The sequence below is a fragment of the Tetrao urogallus genome (assembly GCF_951394365.1).
Source record: "Tetrao urogallus genome assembly, chromosome: 8".
NCBI lineage: Eukaryota > Metazoa > Chordata > Aves > Galliformes > Phasianidae > Tetrao > Tetrao urogallus.
In genome coordinates this window covers 36,149,536-36,175,250 of record NC_136821.1, presented here as the reverse complement: position 1 = coordinate 36,175,250, position 25,715 = coordinate 36,149,536, and the positions used below count along the sequence as shown (strand labels likewise).

Genomic DNA, 25,715 nt, shown 5'->3' with positions numbered 1-25,715 from the left:
CTATGGGAAAGCTGGGTTCAGATTGGACAGGAGGAAGAAATTCTTTACTACGAGGTAGGTGAGGCCGTGGCAGAGGTCTGCCCTGAGAAGCTGTGGATGCCCCTTCCCTGGCAGCGCTCAGGGCCAGGCAGGATGGGGCTTTGGGCAGTCTGTTGGGCTGGGCGGATTTTGGGGTCCCTGCCAACCCAAACCAGTCTGCAGTTCTGTATAGAAAACGCAGGGGATGGGCCAGGACCCTCCTCCTCCAGCCTTAGCCCAGAGAAAAACTGAGCAGCTTCCGCAAGTACTTGCTCAGCTGAGAGGGAAATGGAGAGATGCTGTTCGAGGTCACAGATCACAGAGTGGCTCGGGTTGGAAGGGACTCCAAGGACCTCCAACCCCCCACCACAGGCAGGGCCACCAACCTGCCCATTTAATACCAGACCAGGTTGCCCAGAGCCCCATCAAACAAACTGTCACACCACTTTTTAATACAAACCACATTTTAATACACAACAAAGTGCAGTGAGTGAGTTGCAGTCCATCTCTTCTTCCGCCCTGACGCTGGTGAATGACATACAAAGAAACCACAGAGTGGAAAATGAGACACTGCCACAAAAACAATCCACGGATGCACAGACATAACGCACACAGTCGAGATGCAAGCAACGGAGCAGCAGGGGTCTGCTGCAGCCCCCAGTGGCAGAGCACTGCAAGGTTTGAGGCTGGTCAGTGTGTAAGGCTCACATCAGGTGCTTCTCCAGGCTGCTGCAGAAGGGTCCAGCATCGCTCTGCTGCCTGCACCCTACAGCTCAGCATCATCCCACCCAGTGCTGATGACTTGCCGAGGCCACAGGGCATCCTGCAGCATCCCTGCCTGGATCTGGTTTATTAAGGATAGATGCAGGGCTGATGGAGCTCTGTCTCAGAAACAAATTTTAAAGCCACAGAATCGGTCCTAAGCACAGAGGCAGGCGGCAAGCGCTGCCTCCCTTGATGCCTTTCTCATTGCTTTGGCAAAAACACACCATCCTCCATCTGATGGCATGGGTAAAGGTAGGGAGAAAACCAGGGGAAGGAGCCATCCCTGTGGTCTGAAGCACCTCTTTCCCTCCCTGGGTTCACTCACTGTGCACACAGCTGCAGTTACCTCATCCCACTGTCTCTCCAAAGATGCCCCCCACTGGCCCTCAGGTCCTGGAGTCCCCACCACACACCTTCACTGGACATTGCACGCACAGAGGGGCTGCCTGCCTGCCAAGGAGGACAGTGGAAAGACAGCAGCTGGCTCACAGGAGGACGTCCTCACTCCCACCTCTGCAAAGGGAGATGCTGAGCAACTCGAACTCAATCCTGCCAGTGTTCCAGGGTGGTTTGTGCAAGGTAAAGCACTTGTAGGTATTTTAATGGCATCCCCAAGAAAGGAGTTCCCGTGCCTGAAGACACCCTGGCTCGTTCTGTACTCACAGTGACGCAGCATGATGTTGTCTGTCTGACGCGTGCCAGGGCCCTCACTGACCCCTAGCACAAGTCCCTGAGGTTGGGGCCATGCGTCCCTGCTGAGCACCTGCTTCCCATTGCAATGGGACTCTCTGGGGAAGCTCCCCCAGCTCTGGGAGCTGCTGGTCAGTGCAGTTTGTGATTCCAAGGATGCTCCCGTTGCTCCCAGCTGTTTTGGAGCTGCCATCCAAGCATCCAGTGGGCAATCTCCTGGGGAAGTGCTCTGGCCCAAAGTGCTGCCCAGGTTTGCCCATACTGGGACATCATCATGCCGTTGGGACACTAGAGTGCTGGAGTCCAAGGGAGGTGGGCAGCTCAAGCCCATCAGAGTGCACTCAGACTGGCTCTGGCAATCAGGAATGATGGTGTCTATGGGAATAGAGGAGGGAAGTCCTACTTGAAACTCCAGTCCCGAGTTGACCAACTGATCCTCTGCACAGGGCTTGGTGCTGGAGCCCAAGGCATCCAGAAGCATCCTCTCCTCCAGACTGGCTGGGTTAATCAGGATCTGCTGTTCTGCTGGAGCAGAGCTGCCCTCTGACATAACAGAGTCCAGAGAGAGCACAACATCCTGGCCTTGTGCACCAGCTGCTTGGGGCTGCTGTGGGGCTTCTGGATTAAATCCCCAGTGCTGGAATTGAGCCACATAACACCCTTCCTCATTGCAGTGCATGAACTCCATGCTCTTTCCATCACGCTCCCTGACCAGCATCTGCTCCATGTAAGAGGGCAACTCACTGCTCAGCCTCTCACCAAAGTCCTCAGGTGGCAGGTCCTCCACGAACAAGCTAAGCAGAGCGTCCTCCCACTGCTGTAGCTCTGTACTGTCCATGCTGAGGCTCTGGGATACGTTTCCATCCACCTCACTCTTCTCAAAGAGGGTTTCAATATCTACCAGGAAGGAGCTGCTGTCCTTGTCATGACCAGCTTTTCCATCTTGGCTTGGTCCCTCAAGCTCAGCATCGAGATCTGGCAAGGTGAACTGAGGGACATCAGCATGGGAGAGAGAGATGGATGCATCCTGTTCCATCGTGGTCCCCAGAATAGAGTTGGGAACTACAGCATGCTGCTTTGTATGGGTGTCTGTCTTTGTCTGAAATTCCTCCTTAGCCTGAAAGGAGCCTAGGAAATTGGACTTTTTCCCATATATGATCGCTTCCCCTGTGGCAAAGCTGAAAGGCAGCTGAAGGCTTCGCTTTCGCAAACACTCCTCCCCTTCTTCGCTTCTTCAGAGTGGAGGAAAAAGAGAGGGAAACACAATGAGTATATTCTCCAGGCCAGGCAGGACCAGCCTCCAAGCAGCAAGATGGGAGCTCGCAGACTTGTCCAAGACCCTGGGCGAGGGGACGCAGCTGGAAACCCAGCCATACTCACGACAGGACTCGCTGCTGGGCGACGATGCAGTCAGGCTCACCCCCTTTGTACACCAGCCAGGCACTGGACTGCAACCACACCCAGGTGCCCCTCTTGCTCAGCACCCGGAAGACTGCTATCTCACTCTTCCCCGTCTTTATCACTGGGGCAGGGAGAAAAGAGAGGTGGCACAGAGACTCAGCTGGGCACCGCAGGGGCGTGGGCAAGTTGTGCCTAGGCACAGAAGCAAAAACTGCAGCCGGCACACCGTGCTGCATGTCAGAGTGTCCCTGCACAGGATGGCACTTTACCAGCTTCCTGTGCAGGTATCAAGCAGGACACCTCATCACAGCTCCTGCAGATCTCAGGAACACAAGGGAGCATGGCCAGGGCTGCACAGCTGCTAGCCCACAGACTTGCCACAGCCCCAGTGTCCCTCCCTAGGTTGCTCCCCTCAGCACTCACCTTTCACATGGCTCTCTGCACAGTATATCATGTCGGCTGCGTGCACAAACTGGTACCCGGACCCTGTACTGCACAGCTCCTCCTCTGTGTAGCCCAGGATGACCTCCCCCCTGAGGGCAGAGCACAAGGCATGGGCACCCTGTGGCACTCTGGCTTTCTGTTCTGCACTTGTGGCCACGGGTTTTGCCATGATGAAGGCGGGAGATGCCATACCAGGAATCACAGGCAATGGGAGTAAAGTCCAGCTTGTGCTTTGACTGGAAGTACAGCGCCTTGCTCTGAAGCTCCAGGATGGAGAAAGGCTGAAAGGGAGTCACGATGGCAAAGAGAGCGAGTGGAAGAGGCCCCAGGGACGTGTCTGATGCCCTCTTCTGCTGCCCAAGAAGAAGTTTCAAGCGTCCTTGGAAATTCAAGGTCTTGCAAAGGATGAGAAAACAAGGCAGGCAAGGTGAGGAAATAGGAGCTGGAAACCAGACTGCCCCAGCTCACATCTGCATGGGACACGAGTGAACACAGGCACGCAGCAATGTGTCCAGGGGTGATGTGATGCCAGTGCTTAGAGGCATCCTGGCATTACCAGAAATCCCAAGGAGTTAGCCAGCAAGCAGCGCAGGCGGCAGGTGAAGTTCCTCTCCATGCAGCCAGAACACTCAGGGCACTGGTGATTGGGGCTTCCTGCAACGCTGCATCCATCAGGAACGGCTGGAAAAAACAAGTGGAAAATGAAGCCACACCTTACAGACCTGCTAGGACACTGCAGAGCTGCAGGAAACCACACATCCGCTGGTCACAAGTGGTTCCCATGGATGGACGGCAGGTCCTGAGGTGGGGGTTGGACCTCTCTGGGGGTGACTAAGGCTGAGCCCACACTTCCCAGCCCAGCACTCACCACTGTGCAGCTGGCAGTTGAAAGCAGCTCTGTCATCCTTGTGGATCAGCTCGTAGATGTTCTGGTAGATGAGATCCGACTGGAATGAGACAATGTGGAGAGCAGGTAGCACCTAACAGGTACTGACCCCTGGCTTTTCTTTGCGGGTGGTAAAAGTACAGTTAATGAGGATAAAGAAATGGGAATAAAGGGTTTTGAGCACAGCACGGAGATGTACCAGATGAACCTCCACTAGGAATGGCAGGGATCGAACAGGCTCTGTCATAGAATGTGCTGCCGACCCACAGCCCACACACAGACTTTCCATTCCATCCTAAAGCAACGGCACGTTTTCCAACTGATGAGGCAGCAGAGAGAGGTTTAAGTTTAGAGAACAACAGAAGAGTGGTGAGGTCTGAAAAATACTTTTGTAAACAGAGCAAAACCTACAACTTCCTACTGTGTGAGAAAACATGTGCCAGAGCATGCCACAGGTACCAAAGGTGTGCCAAGAAGGCAGAGTGAGCCTGGGCAGCTGCACTATTAGCTGTCCCAGGTGCAAGTACAACCAGTGGGTATATGCTGGGAGAAATTGTACAGATATTAGTGACCTGAAACACACTGCTACCAGGAGAAATCCCCTTGGAAGGTATCTACCGTTACCACACACATGCTTGGTGCAACCTGGAGGTGTTTCTGCCTCAATTCTTTTCATCACGTTAGAAATACCCATCCTTGTCCCGAACAGAAACTACCATTTGACTAAGCCTGTGGGAGTGTTCTGGTGCAAACCATCTTCCTAGGAAACACCAGCAAGTCCTCACACCTTCTATCTCCCAACACACACCCCTTCTTCTATAGCCATGTCTTGGAGCAGCCTTTCTCAGCCTGGTCCTGCAAAGTCGTGGCCCTGCTGAGCACACAGGCAGCTCAAGCCATCCTCTGCCATGTCCCTGTCCTCAGAAATGTGCCAGAACAGAACTTGCTGCTTAGCCAGACGTACAGGAGAAGAAGACCACTCCCTGCCTCAGACAGCTGGTTTGACTTGGCCCACCTGCACACGAGGATCCTCCTACAGTGAGCTGGGAAAGGGTGCAAAGAGAACAAAGAGAGGAAAACATCAGTCTGCTGTTGAACCAAGAATCAGCACTGCCCACCTCACAGCTTTGTCTACAAAAAACTGAGTTTGGTAGCCTCATCGTGTTCCTGTTGACTCGGTCCTTTGAGCTTTAGAGGAATCAGAAATAATGGGGTGAATGGGGAAAGAGACCTTCTTTTTCTATGGCACCTCACATAAACCTCCAGGCACTGATGATGCTCACCACCGTGATAACCCCTCCCACCCTCTCAGTGAAGGTGGACATGCCCATCAGCACGACACCACGGGATGAAAAGCTCACACCCCTCTCACAAAGAGGAAAGGATGTAATGCCTACCATTGCTCAGTTTGCATCTGTGGCTACTAAGCTCACAAGCACGTTTGTTGGCTTTCACAACCCCTGAAGAACACAACTCATTTGAAAACATCCATCAGGAGTGACCAAATTCTGGGCAGGGAGAGAAAAAGCACTGACATTGGCTGGCCAGCATCTCCTTCCCAGGCCTGTGCTGCATCCATGTGTGCACACTCAGGAGAAAATAGCACCCACCTGATGAAAGCCCAGATAGTTCTGCACGGTAGGGGAGACGTAGAAGATGTAGCCGTCTTCAGACACAGTGATGACAAACCCATTAAGTGCCTGAAAGTATAAATTGAGCCCAGAGTTATTCTCCTTAGCTTCAGTTTAGCAGCTGGCTGGCTGGACTATCTTAAAGTGCTGGTGTTATTTGGTGGGGAGGTCTCACAGCCAGCATGAGCAATGATCAGAGATAGCCTAGACGTTTTGGTAAACCACTGTATTTTGTAAAACATCACCTGTGTTCACATACAGGCAGGGCAACTACTGTATTAAGAGGCATCAGCCAAGAAGTACACGAAGTAAAGACCAAATTCAGCCGCTGTTATTGTTCAAATATCATAAAGCATCTGGAAATAGCAGCCACTCTGTACTTTGAAAGTCCAGAGGTGACAATATCTGGAAAACCAAAGCCCAGATGAGGCCCTGGCAACTGTATTTGCAATGTCTGACATGACATCCCCCATGCCCTGGACATGCAAAACAATGTGTCTTCGAGGAGCTAACGCCATCCCATCTAATCAGCCTCTGGTTACTCAACAGTCCCTTCCCGTTTGATTTTAATCTTGCTTCTGACTAATGTCTCAGGAGTCTCCATACTTTCAAAGGCCTCCAAACACATCCTGGCATTCAAGTGCCACTGTGAGACACCAATCTGCAAAAATTCCTCTGTTCCGGCCTATGTTGCAGATGACAGAAGACAAGGCTTCACATGCAAGAAATGAAAACAAAAATCAACTCCATAAAACATCTTTGTGCTCACACCAACTGCCAGCTTCACTTTTTGCCTTCCACTCTACAATTGCATGTACATGGCCTGCAGTTAAATACATACCCAACCAGTAGCTACTTGCTTAAAAACGGCCTTTGTAGTCATTTGTGTCACATCCTTGGAGGTCAGGAAAACAAATCACAGAACCACACACCGTTTATGAACCTCTATGAAGAATGTTGAGGCTCAAAAGTTCTTTCCCCCAGCCTTGCAATCCTGACATGAGTGCAACCTTCAGAGAGCTGGCAGGATTCCTGTGTGCTTGGGTAACTCCCTCTACCCCAATTTGCAATTCAGGGCAACTTCAAGTTGCTACAGTGGTAGAAGCATGATTTCTTAGTATGACAACAAACAAAGCAGACCACAGGTTGACCAGCTGCTAACACCAGAAGCTAGCAGGGATGGACAACTCGTGGTCCACCCTGCAGCTCATCCTAGGTGCACTGTGATGGATGGGATGCTCCAGAACAAAGAGAACCAGGCTGGTCAATGGAATAAAAGGACAGAAAAATGGAAATTATTTTAATTATCTTGGATTATTTTAAAACCTGTTGGTTTAAGCATTTTGCTTGATACTATGCACATCCAGCAGGCAGGGAGACTGGTGCCTTCCCTTCATGTGCTGCAGCCCCCACCAACGAGCCCTGAGTCAAAGCTTTTGGCAAATTATAACGTGTGAATAAAATACTTTTTAAGGAAAAAAAAATGGGCAGCTCAGCTGTAGGGATTTTGGTCCTATTAACATCCCACATGCTATCCAGATGCCTTCAATCATCCACAGCTGCCAATGCGCTGATAGCTCAACAAATTGCCAGCCATCATGTGGCCTGGCTCAAACTCCTGGAGAGCACTTGGGAGAAGCCTCACAGAGAGAGTTGGGCAATTGCTGGCTCCCTTCTGGCTATTGTGTTATTCCTCCAATTCATCTGTGACTATCATACTTGCAGACATCTGAGATGAAGAATCATAGAGACGTTAACGTTGGAAAAGACCACTAAGATCATCTAGCCCAATCACCAAAGATGGGAGAACTCAAGATGCAAAAAGCACAGGCACAGGATGCCATGGTATCAGGATTAAAGCCACGAAGATCGAATGCCTTCTGCAGACTTGCCCCGCATCCACAAGGAGCATCATATATTTTCACTTGAGATGCCTAAGTGTTTATTCAGCAAACAGCCTTTCTAAGGAACTTTTCTGAGCCATTTCCTTCTGGCTCGCATTCACAGATTGCAGCCTGAGCTAGCAGCATTCCTGCCAGGTGAATCCCTGTCTCTTTGCTCTCTGACACTTGGCGAGGGCTGTTTCACTAGACATACACTGGCCTTTTCATAAGGCAAATTTGCACTGTCCATTGATTTTGTCCACAATAGTTTCCCAGATCCATCTTTCTTCATTTCGCTCTCAACTTTCAGACTGAGCCTGGGTTTCTTCCATTCCAGACAGCTGTGAACTCACGACAGGGAGCTCGTGTAGGGAAACCAATTCCTAGCGGACATATTATCACACAGCTATCTCCTGTCTTCTCTTGGCATCCACTGGAGCATAAGGAACGCACCACCCTGGAAATTCATTGGGATCATTCCCTACACTGCTGTATTTGATGCCTCTGCACCCTTCTGGACAGAATGGACAAGCTTGCATATTGGTACCTGCCACACTGTAAGCTAAGCCACAGCAAACTGAATGAGAGAAAATGAGCCAGGCAGTGCCTCCAGTGCCCTTCCTGAGGTGCTCAGTGCCTGCTCAGGATGCAAAGATCACAGTGAAGCACCTCCTGGCAAAAAAGGGTCTCCTCTTGCTCTACAGCTGGGACCACACATCCCACTGCTGCTGGTGCAGTCTGATGGGCAGGGCCCAGACACTGTGTCTGGCAGGAGGTAATGGACAACCCCATCGACCAAACCAGGGCACAGTACCTGGAGCAGCAGGTCCCCCTCTGGAAATGGCTCCCTGTTGATCTGCAGATGTGTCTGTCCATTCCATCCTGAGGCTCTGGGCTGATCCAGCATGCAGCTGCCAACATCCGTACCTACAGCTGCAAGTAAGGCAGCAAGAAATCAGTGTGGAGAGGCAAACCGGGAGCCTCCATCTCAGTTTTGCTTGTGAATGGGTGCATCATGCATGTGCAGGCAGCTCAGAGGAAAGAGAAAGAAGTTCAGAATGGGTGGGAACTGGAGCAGAGCCCCTTTACAAAGGCATCCTCACTTGCTCAGCACTTCCTCTAAGATGGTGTCTTCCCTGCTCAGTCCCATTTCTGGGAAATCTCGCTTCTGCCAAGGTCTGAGTCAGGAACAACAGAGGGGAGTAGAGTGTGACAGGTTGGGAAATGCAATCACCACAGTAAGAAATCTTTAGCTCAGGGCCTGGTAGAGCTGGAGCTCACCACTGTGGGCCAAGTGCTACCCCATTCTTAGCTTCAAGCTGCCCTAGTGCTGTGAGAACTGCAGCGGAGAAAGGCCCTCCTGCCTTCGGGACTGATGAACCTGTGGCTGTGAGCTTCCCATGCTGATTCACAGGCTGCTTCAAGCTTCCTTGATCAAAGCCTTCAAGGCAACACCCACAGGTGCAGCTGATACTGGAGGAAAGGTAGGAAATGAGGAAAAACCCTAAACCACCCTAGGTCTGACCACACATTTAATCCATCCCATGGCAACAGATTACCTCAGGACCACTTCAGACCCCTTCAGGCCTTGGATAATGATGGGTGATGCACAAGCAGCAGCCACGTCTCCTGTCATCCCTATATCGCATGCTCAGTCTCTCAAGGGTATGGCATGGTCTCCCCAACCCCAGCATCCCCTGGGTGAGTCAGGCCAGCCCATTCCCCAGATCAGCATTTCCCCATGTGTAAGCTCACATTTTTTCCTGCAGGGGAAAACCATCCTGTGCAGACACTTCCCAAACAAGCAAGAGGTTGATCAGCCTGGACGAGGGATGCAAGCCCTCTGGGAAGGGTTTAGAAAGAAGAGGTTCAACATCTAAAGGTGTTTCAAAAAACAGATGCAAGGCAGCCATGAGACAGAAGCCCCCACCAGGCAGTGGGGGATCACAATCCCATCTTGCAAAGGCTTTCAAAAAGTCAACGTTCTTACAAATCAGGACGAAAGCAAACCAAGAGGAGAGCTTCTCTCATGATTGCCAACTGATCCACAAGGAAAAATATCCAAAGCCCATTTGTACCATTGGTATGACTTCAATTTGCACATGATGGGGTGGAATAGTTTCAAAGCAAAACTTTTTTTTTTTTTTAATTTGTTTTTCTTCTTTTGAAGTGCTGACTCCTCTCTGAAGCGTTGAACTGGGGCAGGAGAATTCAAAAAGAAACCAAGTTCTTCCAAAACAAAGCTCCCAAAGGGTGGAGAGGATGCACATGGTCCCCAGCTTTTTCCCAGCAGCATTCAGCATGGAGAGCTGCAGCAAGCCAGAGGGAGCAGCATCCAACACAAAACACCTGCTTGCTCATTTTACTGTTTCCAGCAAAATGATTTCACCCTCCCCTCCCCACTAGCAGCACAATATCCATCTTCTCAAGGGTTTTTTTGATTTCTCCTTGGAGATGCTCACTTCCCCCTACATTCTCAGTGGCAGAATGGTTCATTTCTGCACAGCTGTGCTGGAAAACTGCAGATTCTGCCTCCTATGGGGCGTTTAGGATGGCCTGGCTTGGGTAGAAGGCTTAAGGGTACAGAGAGCCAGTAGCAGGCCCCAGGAGCTGCTATTGAGCTGTCTATTTCCATCTGTCTGATACTTTCAGTTAGGTCTTGGGACTGCAGAGGACTTTGCTGCCGGGCTGAGGCTGTCCTCAGGAACCACAACCATTCCTCAGTGGTCTGCAGAGTCTGGAGAGCTTCTGTAGGGGAAGAGCCTGCCCACCTCCAGGTGATGACCCTCTTAACGTGTCATAACTGACTACTTTGTTTCCCCAAGTTCTCCATAACTTTCCCCAAGCACCTGCAGTGAGGAGCCTGGAACAAAGCATCCCTACAGCTTTTGCCCCTCCAGGAAGATTTCCAAACTCATTCACGCTCAAACTGCCAAGAACCACAGGGGCTAAAAGTGATCCCACAAGAGATGGGAGATGAGAACAGCCACACAGAGGACTCCAGGCCTATACAACAATCAAGGGATACAGAGGCTATTTTCAATCATTTTAGTTTGGAAGGGAAACAAATCCTTTTAATCAAAGAGCAGAAAAACCACCCCATTTGCACCCATGAGAGAGAGGGAGCACTTGTGAAACATCTGCTCAAGGCACGTTACCTCCTGGGGGATTTCACCAGCACATAAATCCACTCCCATCAGAGACAACTGGCAGAATTGCTGCCCCACAAAAGGCAGTGCTCCCACTGCACGTGCTGGCTGGCTCTGCTCACTGATGACACAAGCTGATGGCTTCAAGCCCCCTGCCCTCCTGCAGCTGCGAGGCATTGCTGGGTGACAGAGCTGACAGGCAGTGCTGTGCGCTGGGTAAATCACCCCCAGTTTAAGACACACATTATAGCATAACATTGAGACTCCCACAAGAAACAGTCGAGATCAGAAAGTTCATCCCATTAAAAGAAACCCCAAGCCTGCCTGAAAACCATTTAAAAGAAGTGGTTTTAGCTCTTTGCTGTACTTCATTCCCTTGCATATCCCCCAAGCCCAGCATGGGAGCACAGAAGTCACCGCTGATTCTTTTTGCCCTTTCTTCCTTTCCTTTACTAGACACCCTGCTTCCATGTCCACTGAAAAATGAGCATAAAATAAGCTTTTGTTAGTTTTTAAGGCTAATGCCAGAAAATCTCAGCACCCTGGTGAATCACATAGCAAGGATTTCCAGGAAAACCATCAATTAATGCAAGACAGGAGATAGCATGACACACAAGTGATCTGCAGTTACTACACAAATCCCTGGCACTTGCTGAAGTAATTTAGGGACCATTCATGTCTTCATTGGGCTGGGAAAGAGGCTTTTGGTGTGCAATGTTAAAGAAGAGGGGAGGAAATACAGCCAGACACAGCAGATCCTGGTGCCCGTGAACTGCACATACATCCCCAACAGCACTCTGCTGGGTTGGTGATCCTTGCCTTCAACAGGAAGTTTCTAAGCTTTGCAGTGTGGAGAAAGAATGAGAAGAAGGAGCAAAGCGATCAAAACTCTTCACCTTTTGCTCATTGTATTATTGAGACAAATTATAGCAGTGTGACCACAGAAGCTGACACGTCCCTTGCAAACTGGCATAGCTTTGTCAACGGGAAAAAAACATTATCAGTAAAAGATCCTGGGGTCAGTCCTGCTCCCATAGGTTGAGTTACACCAGTTGGAGATGAGAGACTTCACCTACAGCAAAAATTCCCCTTTGAACAGATGCTGGGGATGTTTGGTACCACAAAACCAGGAGCTCTCAGATCTTCCAGTAACACCATGCTGCTTGTAACTGTTTTCCTCTTGGACCCAATCCTAAACCCAACAAATTAGCACCAACTTTCTCCACCATTGTTCAACCATTGCACAGTGCCAAGCAGAGCAGGTACACATCATCCAAGGAAAACATCCTTCTGCAGGTAAATGCCAAACCCACAGATCAGAAACTGTTGCAAGAAGTCATCTAGTATTCTCCCAAACAGTGCATGGATCCCTGAGGGAGCCCACGCCACCCCCTCCAACCTGCTGCTACGATCCTGCAGAACCTTGCCCACAGACTTGACTTCCTTCATTGAATTAGTTACTTTAAGACTAGATGCCTGCAACTCTGGGTTATGGGAATAACAAGCAATAAGGAGGTGAATAGAAAAGCTGTTTTAATGCTGGCTGCAGTGGTGCCCCACAGCAGAGCATTACAGAGTCAGACAACAGCAGAGGTTGGAGAGACCTCCTGAGATCTCTTAGGCCAACCCTCTGCTCTAGCAGAGTAAGTCTCCAGCACAGACAGGGGCCTGGCATCTATCCCTCCTACCTGCACAGTGCAGGGACAGTGAGTGTCCCATACTGCTGGTGGGAAATGTGGACATAGGAGAACACATCCTGCAACTCTTTGTCAGATCAATGGTGTTCCAGTGGGGCATCAGCTCCCTCTGATGACAGAACCATACTGCTCAGCTCATCCTCAAGGGATCACAGAATTGTAGGGTCTGGAAGGGACCTCCAGAGATCATTGAGTTCAGCTCCCCTGCAAAGCAAGCCTCCTACAGCAGGCTGCACAGTTGGGGGTTTTGAATATCTCCAGAGAAGGAAAATCCGCAGCCCCCCCAGGCAGCCTGTTCCAGTGGATGCATTTTTGCACCAGCACCTGCTGGTGCTCAATTGCTTGTCTGCAAAGGGCAGCTAACCTTCCCCAGGCTGACAGCGGGCTGTGTGTGGGCCAATGGGTCACAGGAGGTACCCTACTATTGGCCATTGTTTTTATGAGCTCCAGAGCGTGGTCTTGTACTTGGAGAGGGCTCTCTACTGCAGATGCTGCCACCTGCATGACCTTAACCTGGGACAGTGGTATAGCAGCACACACCCTGAGCATGCCCTCTCCACCTGGCAGAACATTTTAAGCTCTGGGTTCTGTTTTTGTTTTGTTTTTGCTGCTCTTGTCTTTAGCACAGTCAGAACTTTGCCACATCAGCAATTACTCCAAGATGTTTCTCCACAATCCTCAGCATCTGCTTCTTTTGTTATGCGAACTCTAGAAAACAAACCCCAGCACAGATCTCCAGCTAGCTGGAGGCTTTCCAAGCCACTCAGCACTAGACAAATCCATCCAAGCTTTGAGGTCTCACTGTTCGCAGCAAGTGGGGGTCCCACCACATCAGGAGTCCAGGGCACCCAGCAGCACTGCAAACGCAGAGCCAAGCTTTCCTCCTTTGGCACACTCTCACAAAGATGAGGATCGGCGAAGTCCCTCCATATTTATCCAGGACACTGTTGGATCCAAGTCCAAGGAGCAACCACTGCAAATTGCTGTTTGTGGACAGAAACGCGGTGAGGTTCATCTATCTTTTACAGAAGTAACAAAAGTGACTTGAAGTGACTTTTTCTTTTGATGGTTTGACTGCTAAGAAGCCAGAATGGGCCAACTGTAGGGAGAAGTAAATGAAAAACTGGACAGTGGTTCACCCTGTTCTCACAGCACCTGAGAAGAGTTCCCAGACGTAGAGCAGCGTTGGCATCACAGAGCTGTTCAGAACAAAGCCATCCTCCAAACTGAAATGTGGGCTGTCATCAAGTTGTCTCCCAGAGGTAGAACTCTAGTTGCTCCTACTGCTAAAACACATCTGTGCTTGAAACCATGTCACAGCCTATGATGGTAAAGCACAAACTAGCTTACTCATTGAAATAAATCCTAGTAGGCAGGTTTCAATAGCACCAGAGTTGTCCTTGCTATCCACCAGCACTCAAAGGCTGTATTCAATGAACAAAGCTTGGAAGAGATCAAGCCCTGAACCTTGCCATGTTTTTCCCATATAACCTAGGGAAGGACTCAAGCTTTCCTACTTATAGCAGGCTCTAACAATGGGAGTCTCGTGGTGTTCCGAAGAGTGAACACAGGACTCCTCCACTGTTACAGGTTCCTGCTTGCCCCAAATGCATGCAGCAAGCTGTTTACTGTCTTGCTGGCACTTGACATGCACCAACTGGGGACCACCAGAACTCAACACACACACCTCTCATATGCTGAGACTGAGATGGTGCTGCACCACACTGTTCCTTGGAGAATGAGGGGATCAATCCAAGCCCATTGAATCCAAGCTGGGAGCTGGGCTAGGCTAGCCTGGGGAAGGCTGTAGGCAGAGCTCCCCATGGCTCTTATGCACCTACAGGAGTAAAATAGGCAAAGCAGATTCAAAGCTAAGTCAGTCCAAACAGTTATTACCCTGCAATAACATCTGATTTCCAAACAGCACCATGCACCAGAACAAAGTTCAAGTAAAAAATCAAAACACAACGACGACGACAAAAAACCCCACTGTTTCTTTCAACTTTCAAAAATGAAATCCTTGTGAACTTCCAGCTGCAATCGTGCTGACCAGGATCCTAAGCAGAAATCATGATAACAGTGACCCTTCTCCAATGCAGCAGAGGACTCAGAAGCATCTACCTGTCTGCTGCCCATGCACTCACCTTGGCTGTCCTCTTGCTGTGCATGCTGATGACCTCTTCCTCATGTCCCAAGAAAGACAAGGATGAGCCAAAAGCAATGTTATGCAGGAATAATGCAGGGATATCTCAGGAGGGACATGCAAGCTTCATACCAGGTAAGAACAGAAAAGCCACGGCGATGCCAGAGGTTTGGAAAATCATTTCCCAGAAAGTTTGGTCATTTATTCCTTTTCTGCTTTGAGTTTGTTGATATGAATGGGCAGGAGGGGTTACCCTATCCCATGCTAAGCATGCTGGCTGGGTATGCAGAGCAAAACTCGCCTCTAGGTCACTGAGCCTGCATGCACCTGACATGCAAAGCATGCACCTGGCTTGCTCTGTCCAGCAGATAATGCAGTCTTGCACAAGTCATGATGCAAACACTTACAGTAGGCATAAAAATCTGTACAACAAACCCAGCTCTAAATCCAACACTATAATATCCTACAATAAGGGCATCTAGGCTTGTTCCCTCAAAATGACAGCCTTGCTTGGAACAAGATATAACCTGGTAGGAACACCAGGAAATGGTCACTTCTTCCGTGAACTGTAGTCAACCCCCAGGAGGGCACAGATCAATCATTTACTAGACAGAAGGTGCAGAGCTTGTCAGAAAACATTAACCATGCTTGCCAAGCTTTCAGCCCATCTATACACGTCAGTACCATTTCTGTCAGGCTTAGAAGAGGTCTTACAAAACATTTCTGAAACATTCCTCTCTGCTTGTTTATGGCACTTTGCAGGGCAGATGATTTATGGTGATCTGGGGCAGCGTCACAACTGCCACGTGCATTTTCATGAGTGTGCTGGTAAATGCACTAGTTTTCCTGCTTCAAACGTCCAGGTAACAGCTCTCACTGGTTTAAGAATAGAACAACCTGCTCTGATGAAGAGCTTCTGTCAGACAAGCTTAGCCCATGAGCTGCAGTAGGACAGAGGCCAGGGATGTGACCTTACAAGGCACAGCTACTGGATGCCACCTGCATTCTGGTGTTGGACATGCAAACCTGTCACAGCCAAAGCATGTTTCTGAACACTCACACAAAGCCTGACCAGCTCAGCAGAAGCCAGCCTCCAGGAAGGCTTCCCTAGTAATTCAAGCAGGTGTTGTATGCTCTTCAGGTCAGCTTGCCCTTCTCCATCTGGGGAGCAAGGTACATGGATCCCTCCATCAACACTAAAAAGAAATCAGATGAAGGTCTGTCACCTCTGCAGGGTCTTCCTGAGAAAGTTTCCAAACCAAAAAAAGCTGTATTGGGATGAAATATGAAGAAGAAATATGGCCAATGAATGCATGCAGATAGGATGAGAGGATTGTTCCATCCATCTCTCATCAGTTTCTCCCTAAACATTTGAATTGAAAAGAAGAAGGTGAAGAAATACACCACCAGCACCAAAAAGCCAGACCCGGGAGCTCTGTAACGTATAAGACCTGGGATCTCAGGCAGTCCAAGACTATGCTTTCCATGAATGTCTGTTTATTGCAGTCACGAGTGAGTAGAGAAGGAGTGTAACTGATCTTGAATTACCTCAAGATCAGGTGGACCAAACCCTGAGCAACTTGACCTATCTTGGACTAGATGACCTTTAAAGGTCCTTCCAACTCAAACAGCTTTATGGTTCTGTGAAAGGCTGCAGGTGAAATATGCAGGTGAAATACAAAGCAGAAAGTAGCAAAGAGAGATTAGATAGTGAGCATGAGTCCATTCCTCATATCTGTTCACACCTGCTTTCACATGCAAACTCCTGCTCCAAAGCGCTGAATATCTGCTGCTTTGGCTTCAGGTCTGTGCAGGGATCTCAGTCTCGGATGGACTTTCTGGTACGTTGCAAGAACCACCTCTAGCAGTGGGATTTTTACTTCTAACCTACAGCACAGCCTGCGTGGGCACACAGCCAGGATTGCCAGCACCCGCCTCCCTGCCAAACCGGTTATAACCACGTACTTTGGCTCCACACAGAATACACAAACATTTCTCCTAGGAGAAGGGGCATGTGCCTGGACTCACTAAAAACATTTGGAAAGAGGAGCTCTATCGATATGACACAAATCAGAATGCCTGACTGGGTGCTGAAGGGGACAGCAAGGGATGGAGATGCTCGCCAAGGTGATGCCATGCTCTCCTGCTGCTTCTGCAGGAGGGAAGGCAGCATGATATGGAACACACCCAGCAGCAAAACTGAACCAGAGAGAGCAATAGGAATGATTTTGTTGTCTTCTCCCACAGCGCCTGAGATGATAAACCATAGGCAGGTTGCCATGACTCCTTGATGACACATGGCTTCAGCAGACAGGGCCAGAACTGACGTTGATCTCAGTGAATCAGTAGAATGATCTGAAGTCAAACAAGATTAGTTTCAAAGCAAACATGGGCAAAGCAAGGGAGGGGAAATAAATCAAGGGCACAGTGCCCAAATGGCAGTAATTGGGCTGGCAGAAGGGCTCTGCACTACAAGGATGAGTTTCAAGCTGAATGTGAATATACACGATGATGATTGCTTTTCTAAAGCAGCTCTCACCCTGGGAAAATGCATGCTGAGAGCACACAGTGGGATGCACTCCTGCTCAAAGGCAGAGACCCAGCTGAAGTGTGCTCGGCAAGGGGTCCACTCATGGTGATGTGCATCCCTAGCTGGAAGGGCCCAGGGAGAGCCCCAGGGGACAGCTTACAGACCGGGCATAGGGCAAAAGCCAGGAGAGTTGAGTTTATTTGTCCTAGAGGAAAGATGACTTAGGAAGAGTTTTGGAGTGTAGAAGAATGCTGGTGGCTTTCTGACTTCAGTGTGCTCTGCCTTCATCTTCTCTGAAACAGCACAGTTGGGTCCATCACCTCTCCCACAGAGCACAAGGCACTGGTGAAGAACCATGTGCCTGTCCCTGTCCCCTCACCATGCCAAGCTCGTCTCCCCCAGCTGCAGGATGAGCACTGCTCTGCAGTATTTACCTGCCCTTGTAAACAAGTTATGAAAGCAATCCCCAGCTGCCTTTCTGGCTTTATTTGTGTTGCAGTCTGAAGTTCAAGTCCCACCAGCAGGGAGGTGACTCATGAACACGTGGAGACAAGCCTGCCTGCCAGGCTCTGTATGGCTGTTTCACTTCCTACCTGCTGCAGAGCCCCATGGCACTGGTACAGAGGGACAGCTGTCCTCCTTTGAACATCAACCAAGCAAGGCAGGTTGATGTTATGCCACCACCATCACCTTGCACAGCAGTAGCATTCCAGACCTACCTTGCCCTCATAGCGTTAGGCTGCATGTCAGCAAGGACCTAACCACACAGGGGGCTGAATCCTATTTCCCAGATTCATTCCCCAAAAAGAAGACAGAGGAAGACATTTAGCAAGGCTTGCTGTCTGTGCAGAATGGCTTCTGAGGAGCCCAACAGTATCGAAAGCACATACAATACTACACACACAGCAAGGATTCTTCTGTGCACATGCAGCCAATGTGACATACTCTCCTTGTGTGGCAAGGTGCCTCCTAATAAGTTCAGCCTCCTAAAAGCAGTTAACCTATGGGAAAGCAGTAAGGAAACACTGAGCACCCCATGACACAGAAGAAAGGAAGCTGTGCATGACAAGTACAAGGCAACCTTTGCTCCTCAAGGCTGAGTTCATCCACAGCAAAGGCAAAGTCTGGAGGAACAGCTGGGAGTCCTCAGCACAGGACTTTTAATCAGTAGTAACTATCTTAGATACACCAACTACCGCTGAAAATCCAGAAGGCAATAGCTGCTGTAGGGAAGCCGTGAGCAGGAGGAAGGGAGCTACACAGGGCTTCAGAGGGGCAAATGTAAGGAGACTGGTCTTCCAGGTATATCAGCTCAACATTCCACTCTGCAAAATCAGACAGGGGTCCCTCGTTATGAGGCATCATGCCCCATTTCACTGAAATGCTCATTTCAGACCCAGAGGATCCACCACAGCCGAACCTAGCTGTGCCAGGCAGGCAAACAGCAGTGAGCCTCCAATGTACACATGAACTCCAGGAAGAACAGGAAAGAAATGAGCTAACAGTGAACATGTGCCTTAGGATCAACTTTGCTTAACCTTCCATCCACAGGGCATCAGGGTGACAAACAGAACAGCCCTGCATTGGATTTCCTACCTATGCTTGACCAGAAGAGATGCAGCAGCCCACAGATCCCTATAATGTAAAGAATTTTTTGAAAATTTTCACATGGATATCCCCTTTCCCCCATCCACGTCCTGTGTGGGCTCCTGCAATGTCCTTCCTGGACATTCCTGGTGCCCAAGTTGTCCTTGCTTTCCCAAGGTTGTTTCTTTTCAGGGACTTGTAACTCCCTGAAGAGGTTTAGATCTGGATGTGAAGCAGTCAAAAATGAAGGGCATTCTTTCCAGAAAGGACAAAAAGTGTTTTCTCTGGAAGATTTGAGGGATTGACATCCCATGATATATCTCCCAGCTCCACCACTGCCTACACATTTTAGGAGACGTGGCACTTTTCTCCCCAGTTTTCCAGATTATCTTTGGTCTACTGCTAAAGATGCAACATCGATGCAGTATTTAAAAGAGGATTATAAACAGGAGGGGAATCAACTTTTTACAAGGGTAGAGAGTGACAAGACAAGGGGAAATGGTTTTAAGCTCAAGGAGGGAAGATTTAGATTGAATATCAGGGGGAAGCTCTTTACAGAGAGTGGTGAGGTGCTGGAACAGCTGCCAGAGAGGCTGTGGATGCTCTGCCCCTGGAGGTGTTCAAGGCCAGGTTGGATGGGGCCCTGGGCAACCAGGTCTAGCACCAGATCTTGCTGGCCCTGTCTGTGGCAGGGAGTTGGAACTCAATGATCCTTGAGGTCCCTTCCAACTCAAGCCATTCTGTGATTCTAAGATTAACATTCAAGGATTTGATATCACAATCATCATCCTGTCTTCAGGGGATACAACTCTCCACCCCAAAGCAATCATCACTTCAGGATGGGATGTGAACAGTGCAGCAGGGATTGAGCCCAGGTGCTTTCTCACTCCTCTCAACCCTGACACAAGGCACTTACCCGTAAGATAATTCTTCACCTTCAGGTATCCTACCGTCAGTCGCAGGGTGGAGAGTTTATCAAACCTGGTGCATACATCTTCAGAGAAGGGCAGCAAGCCAGTCAGCTTGTTCAGTTCCTCATTGAGTCGATCTCGATGCCTCTTGGAGGGATTGGACTTCACCCCCTCAGGAGGTGGTGGTTTGGGGCTGGAAAAGGCAAAGCAGAGTTTGATTAAGTGTGTCCAACAGGCTCTTCCCAACCCCAGAGCTGATGTTACTGCAGCCATAACAGTAAAACACTGACAGATCAAGGTAAGGCCATGAGATAGTAAAAGCAAGCCCCAACAAAGCCATGAGGCCGGGGACAACATGGCCATGCCAGCTGGACACCTCGTGCAGTCCCTGGTTGATGTCCTCCAGTGGGAACATGGAGAACCTTAACGTGTCAGCAGAATACTACAGCCTTGCTCCCATTACCAAGCCTTGGCAGGGAAAGGGACACTGAGTGGAGACCTACAAGCCATCAGAACATCTCTTGGGGGTCTCACAAGAGCATCTTTTGGTCCAATTAGACTCTTCCACCCTTGCTCCTTCCTCTAACTCCTCATCCTGCACCTATCCCACATGGCAGGCCCCTTCCCTGTCACACTTCACATGCTCACATAAGCTCCTCAGGATGGCAAGTGCTAGCTGAGCTCCTCAGGGGGTTCTACCAGCAGTCCTGCCCAGGGCCTGATCAGCACATGGCCAGACACTGGCAGTGAGCAGACAAACAGATAGTAAGAATGAAAAGTAAGAAGGTCCAAGAAGATGTTTTTGAATTTTTCTTAGTTTACTCTAAGTTGTCCTCCTGCATCACATGTATCATCTTACGCAGAAGGAAGCTCCACAACCAGACTTCTTTTCTTAACTCATGAAGAAGAGTGTGAATGCTGAGCCTGAATCCATTCCTTTACTTGTTAACTGATGCTACAAGGGGAAAGCACACATGAAAATCAAAAGCAGTACTTGGATGAAGAGATACCACATAAGGTGGTTTAGGGCACGGCACTTGGAAAACAGCCTTTCCAAGCTTATGATCTCTAATCCTTTCATATGGGCACTTCTAAACTAAACATTTGATGCCAGACTTAGGTTCTGGGACAAACTCTGAGCTTGCAGGTTCTGTGAGAGCAGCTCTTGTCTGTCACAAGCTGGCTTGGAGAGCCAATCAGCTGCAGTTATTACACACTCACCACCACTGAAGTCTCAGCCACAGTGGTTAGAGGTTAGCTAATGACTTACATGAATCTGGGATGTCACCTTGTCTCTTTTGGATTCCAATTTTTTAGCTTGAAGAAAAACAGTTTAGATTTCACGAGGGACCCACACCCCACTCTGTATTCGGTTGAATTGCATCTCCTAACATGCAACCTGTGTTGTTTTGATGTAATTTGTGTAACCACAAACTCTACCTCCACAAAGCAGCTTCAGATAACAGGATCTGCCAGTATTTAGAAGCAATTTAAGCTCTTCCCTCTAATACTGCTCTCAAATCCCATCTGGCAGGACTGCTCACATGTGTGACAACAGAGGAAATGAGTACTAAATGAAACGCAATGAGGTGTCTGTTGAATTTTCATTACAGAGAGCTACTGATGGGTCTAAACATGGATGGAAAATTTCTCCAGAAAACCTCAGTCGGGCTGTTTTGTAAGATGAGAATCAGGATGGACAGACCTTGCTTCTAGAGAGATTAGGTGTAACTCATCACCAAACTTATTTACACAAGCCAAGCAGAACACTGGCACTGATGCTTTGATGTACTCTGTTAGCCACTGGCTTAACAAGCCCTTCTGAAACTGCAGTCATCAGGGAAGAAAAATGAAATAGCTTTCAATTAGAGCGTCAAGGAAAAAAACAAGCAATTCTGTAAGTAATTCTGACTTTCCTCAGATATCTTTAAGGAAAAAGAATTTTCTTTTTCTTTAAAGATATCTGAGGAAAGTCAGATATATATACATATATATATATATATAGTATACACACTCGCTACACAGGCACGCTCCACAGAAAGAAAAAGGGAGCCAAGCAGGCAGTGCTGCTCTTTATGGAAGGGGAAATATACAGAGACATAGCAGGGTCTCCTGCTATGGAGGAGCACTGATGGCACTTGCATAAGTGGGGTGTATGGCCAGCACCAAAGCACTGCAGGGAAAGGGCAGGAGGGCTGCAGAATTGCACTGGCCCATTCATGTAGGCCAACGCCATACCCTGCAGCACTGGATCTCCAAACCATCCTCATGGATGCCAGAGAGAAACGTCTTCTGGGTGCTCTTCACTCTCTGTGCAGTTATGAAGCTTTAAAATGAAGCCAGCAGGAAAACTGACAGCCCCCATCACACACACATAGCCTGGGAAAGGCACAGACATGAACACAACCATGTTATTAGCTACCAGAGAATCTGCACAGGTGAGCACCAGTGGGGAAACCATGCATCCCCTGAAGGCAGAAACTTTGTCTGCTAATGTGTTTGACTTTCTGTCCTTAAGGGTTCTGCCTGTAACCTGCTGGCAAATCCTTCTGGGAAGAGAGTGGGAACATCTACAGAGACTGTGAGAGCCCCAGCAACTGGAGCTGCAGGGCTGCCAGGATGCTGGGGGGTGACCAGGACTTTGCAAGGGACAAACTCGCACATGTAAGGAACATACCCAGGCAGTGCTGGGAGAGGCGGTGATGGATTGATGGTTGGCCTAGATGATGTTAGAGGTCTTTTCCATCCTTCATGACTCTATTATATCTCATCTCCTCTCTTCTTTTCCTCCTGCTATCCGCTCTGTGCCTATCACCACTACTAAAGGAGACGTCAGGGTGTTTGAGCCGTGGGGTAGGGTGAGGGACATGCCAGGATATGTGAGGGACAAGCCCAGGCAATGCCCGGGTGATGACTTAGTCAACTCCTAAAGAGCCCAGAACAGTGCCTGTGCCATTCAGTCACAGAAGGGTCCTGCTGTCACCATTTTGGTTTGGTTGGTGTCTGGTGTCTCAACCAGTTCTGGACTGGAGCCAACTACAGCCCTTCCCTGGGTTTGGGCTGGACAGGTGCCTGTGTCCTGCCAAACCTGCTGAGATTCCCTGTCCCTAGGACAGGCTCCATGCACACTTCCCAGGCATTGTGTGGGGTCTCGGGGACAACACGCTGAGAACTGGCAGCTCCATGCCCGCACAAGCAGTGAGAAAATGTCTTGGGAGGGTCTGCATCCCACAAGCAATACTTGCTTTCAGTCTCCCAGTGCAGAAACGGTGCCAGAGTCCATGATGAACCTGCTGAGAAAAAAAGCTACAGCCCCTGCATTGGCCAGGGGGAGCAAGGACACGTGGAACACACGGCTGTGAGCAGGATAAAGGCTGCAGTGCTGCCTCTCCGGCTGCCCTTTGGATGAGGAACCCTGCCGAAGTGTGGCACTTCTGCAGGCTGGCAGGAACTGAGGGTGCCCAGCACCACATCCAGGCGGATTGTGAAGAAACACTCCTTCCTCCATCGCAGGCTCGAGCTCAGCTCATCCTTCCTTCCTGCAGACCTCAGAAGCAGGCACCTGAGCCTCCTGTGTGCCTGCCGATCTCAGGCCGGGGCGACTGCAGCAAGTTGGGAGGAGTAGAGCACAAAAGTTGGGAAACAGCGTCGGACCGTGACGAAGCCCCGCGTCTGAGTTTCTGAGGGCTGGGGAACTTCGGTCAATAGGGACCGCCGCACAGTCAGCCCGCATCTGCAGCCAAGCACAGCCGAGCATCCCCAGCTGCCTCCAGAAACAGCGCGGGCTGGCTGCCGTTTTACTTCGCCCAGCAGCTCAGCCTCCAGCAGCCAGCACCAGCAGCAAATAACGCTAAGCAGGACGCAGAGCAGCCCTGCCCGCTTCCCCGGGCTCGCTCCGCAGCAAGCTCCCGCCCGCCCCTCAGCCCCGCGGGCAGGGTCCCCCTCCGCACCCACCTCCTGGGCACCGGCTTCTTTCTCTTCCTCCCGGCGTACATCTCGCCGGCAGTCCCGAGCACCGCCGGCAGCGCCCGAAGGAGGAGTTTAAATGGGAGTGAAGCGGGGCGGCCCCGGTCCCAAGCCGCCCCTCCGTGGCTCTGCCCAGCCCAGGTGCCCGGGCAGCCCGCAAGGCTTTGCCTGCTTCTTGGCCGCCGTGTCCCTCCTGCGACCACCCCACTCCCTTAGCAGCTGGTGGAGAGGGGTTGTAGTCATAAAAGCATAGAACCATACAGTCACAGAATTGTTAAAGTTGGAAAAGACCTTCTAGACCGTCGGGTCCAACAGTCAGCCCATCCCACCGTGGCAGCACATGCCCACCATGCCCACCATGACAGCTGGAGGCACTTCAAAGTCACACTTCAGAGTGTTTCAGTGTGGAGGTGACATGCAGCCACTGGCAGAGATGAAAGCCTGAGTGGAAAGTTACCCAGAGCAGGGCGTGCTATTTGATTGCTCTGTCCTGGGAGACCCTTTTGACCCTCCCCATCCTCCTGCCTTCCTCTCCAGGACAAGGAACTCCTGCAGTCACTAAATGCCATCACCAAACAGCGAGTGTGACTTGCAGGCAATGTGGGAACAGCTCTCCTACTCTCATGCATGTACAGAGGAATGCAGGATGGCAGTTGGTTACATCCCTGGTCAAATTAAGGTGATATGACGCTCAGGATTCATACATGAGAGAAAATAAAATAGAATTTTAACAGGGGATTTCTACAAAGCAGTTATGCTGCATATGTTGGCTCTCCCACAATTATAGGAATGTTATAGGAAATTCAAGTAAGCTTCGCGATACTTAACAACTTCAAGAGAAAGAGAAGAAAGGAAAAGAGAGAAAGAGAAATGAAAGGAGGTAGATAGATCACCAGTCCTGGTCTCAGCCCCTATGAGTGGTACCAGAACAAAAGGGGAAGGGATGCTCTCCCCAGCCCCTGTTTGAACTGTAGTTGGCTCCAGTCCAGGACTGGTTGAGACACCAGACACCAACCAAACCAAAATGGTGACATTTCTTTGCCAAGTGCTGAGTGTTGTTTTGTTTTCTGTTATGCAATCTTTTAAAAACTAGGCAACGGGTATTAGCTAAACCACAGCAGCAAAGATGGGGAAGGCAGTGTGGGCCACAGATTATAAAATAATTAGGAAGTCCGTCTACCACCACTCCAGCAAGCCCCTAGAGTCATTTGAGTTGGAAGGGACCTTTAAAGGTCATTTGGTCCAACTCCCCTGCAAAGAACAGGGAAATTTACAGCTAGATCAAGTCGTTCAGAGCCCTGTCCAGCCTGACCGTGGATGTCTCCAGGGATGGGACATCCACCAGCTTTCTGGGCAACTTCTCCCTTACATCCAGTCTAAACCTCTTCCCTTTTCAGTTTGAAACCATCTCCCCTTGTTCTGTTACAACAGACCCTGTTAAAGAGTCTGTCCCCTTATTTCTCATCCCCTTTAGATACTGAAAGGCTGCCATCCAGTCTCCCAGGAGCCTTCTCTTTTGCGGGTTGAAAAGTTATCAGCAGGTGATTCCAGAGCTGTCCAGGGCTGAATGTCCTACCCCGAATCAAGTGCCTTGATCTGTACTGACATGAAGTAACACCATTTTGCTAACAGCTGTTTTCTCCCTGTTCAGCTACTTTGGATTGCCCTGTGTATCTGTTGTACACAAAGAGGCTTTCAAATGCCAGCCAAATGCACACATATTTCATGAGCAGGAACTTGGACAGCAGTGTAGATATCAAAAGAGGTGGCTGCCCAGGCAGAAGACACTAATCTCTCTGCTATAAAACTGTTCCCATTGGACAATCAGCTCACCTGGAGATCTACTGCTTGCTCAGAAGAAGTTGTTGTGGACTTGTCTGGGTCCAGGACTTCATCAATGGCCAGCTGTGAAACTCAACAGTGTGGCTCTGTTGAAGCAATGAGAAGAAATGAATCTTTGTGGATTTGTACCATTCTCTCTGTCCCACAGACACTAGGCTGAGAATGGGTGATG

The 25,715-nt window shown here is 49.7% G+C and overlaps 1 protein-coding gene across 1 annotated transcript; it reads right to left on the bottom strand.

The window, feature by feature from the left end:
• Window positions 1-1,198: 1,198 nt before the first annotated feature.
• LOC306949499 (aryl hydrocarbon receptor-like) lies at window positions 1,199-23,730 on the bottom strand (the record flags this gene model as incomplete). Its single annotated transcript, XM_079539409.1, has 10 exons — window positions 1,199-2,705; window positions 2,854-2,995; window positions 3,298-3,407; window positions 3,511-3,713; window positions 3,875-3,999; window positions 4,187-4,265; window positions 5,815-5,904; window positions 8,533-8,651; window positions 19,741-19,928; window positions 23,690-23,730. 10 exons carry the CDS (start codon window positions 23,728-23,730, stop codon window positions 1,199-1,201), a joined length of 2,604 nt encoding a protein of 867 aa, XP_079395535.1.
• Window positions 23,731-25,715: the final 1,985 nt, after the last annotated feature.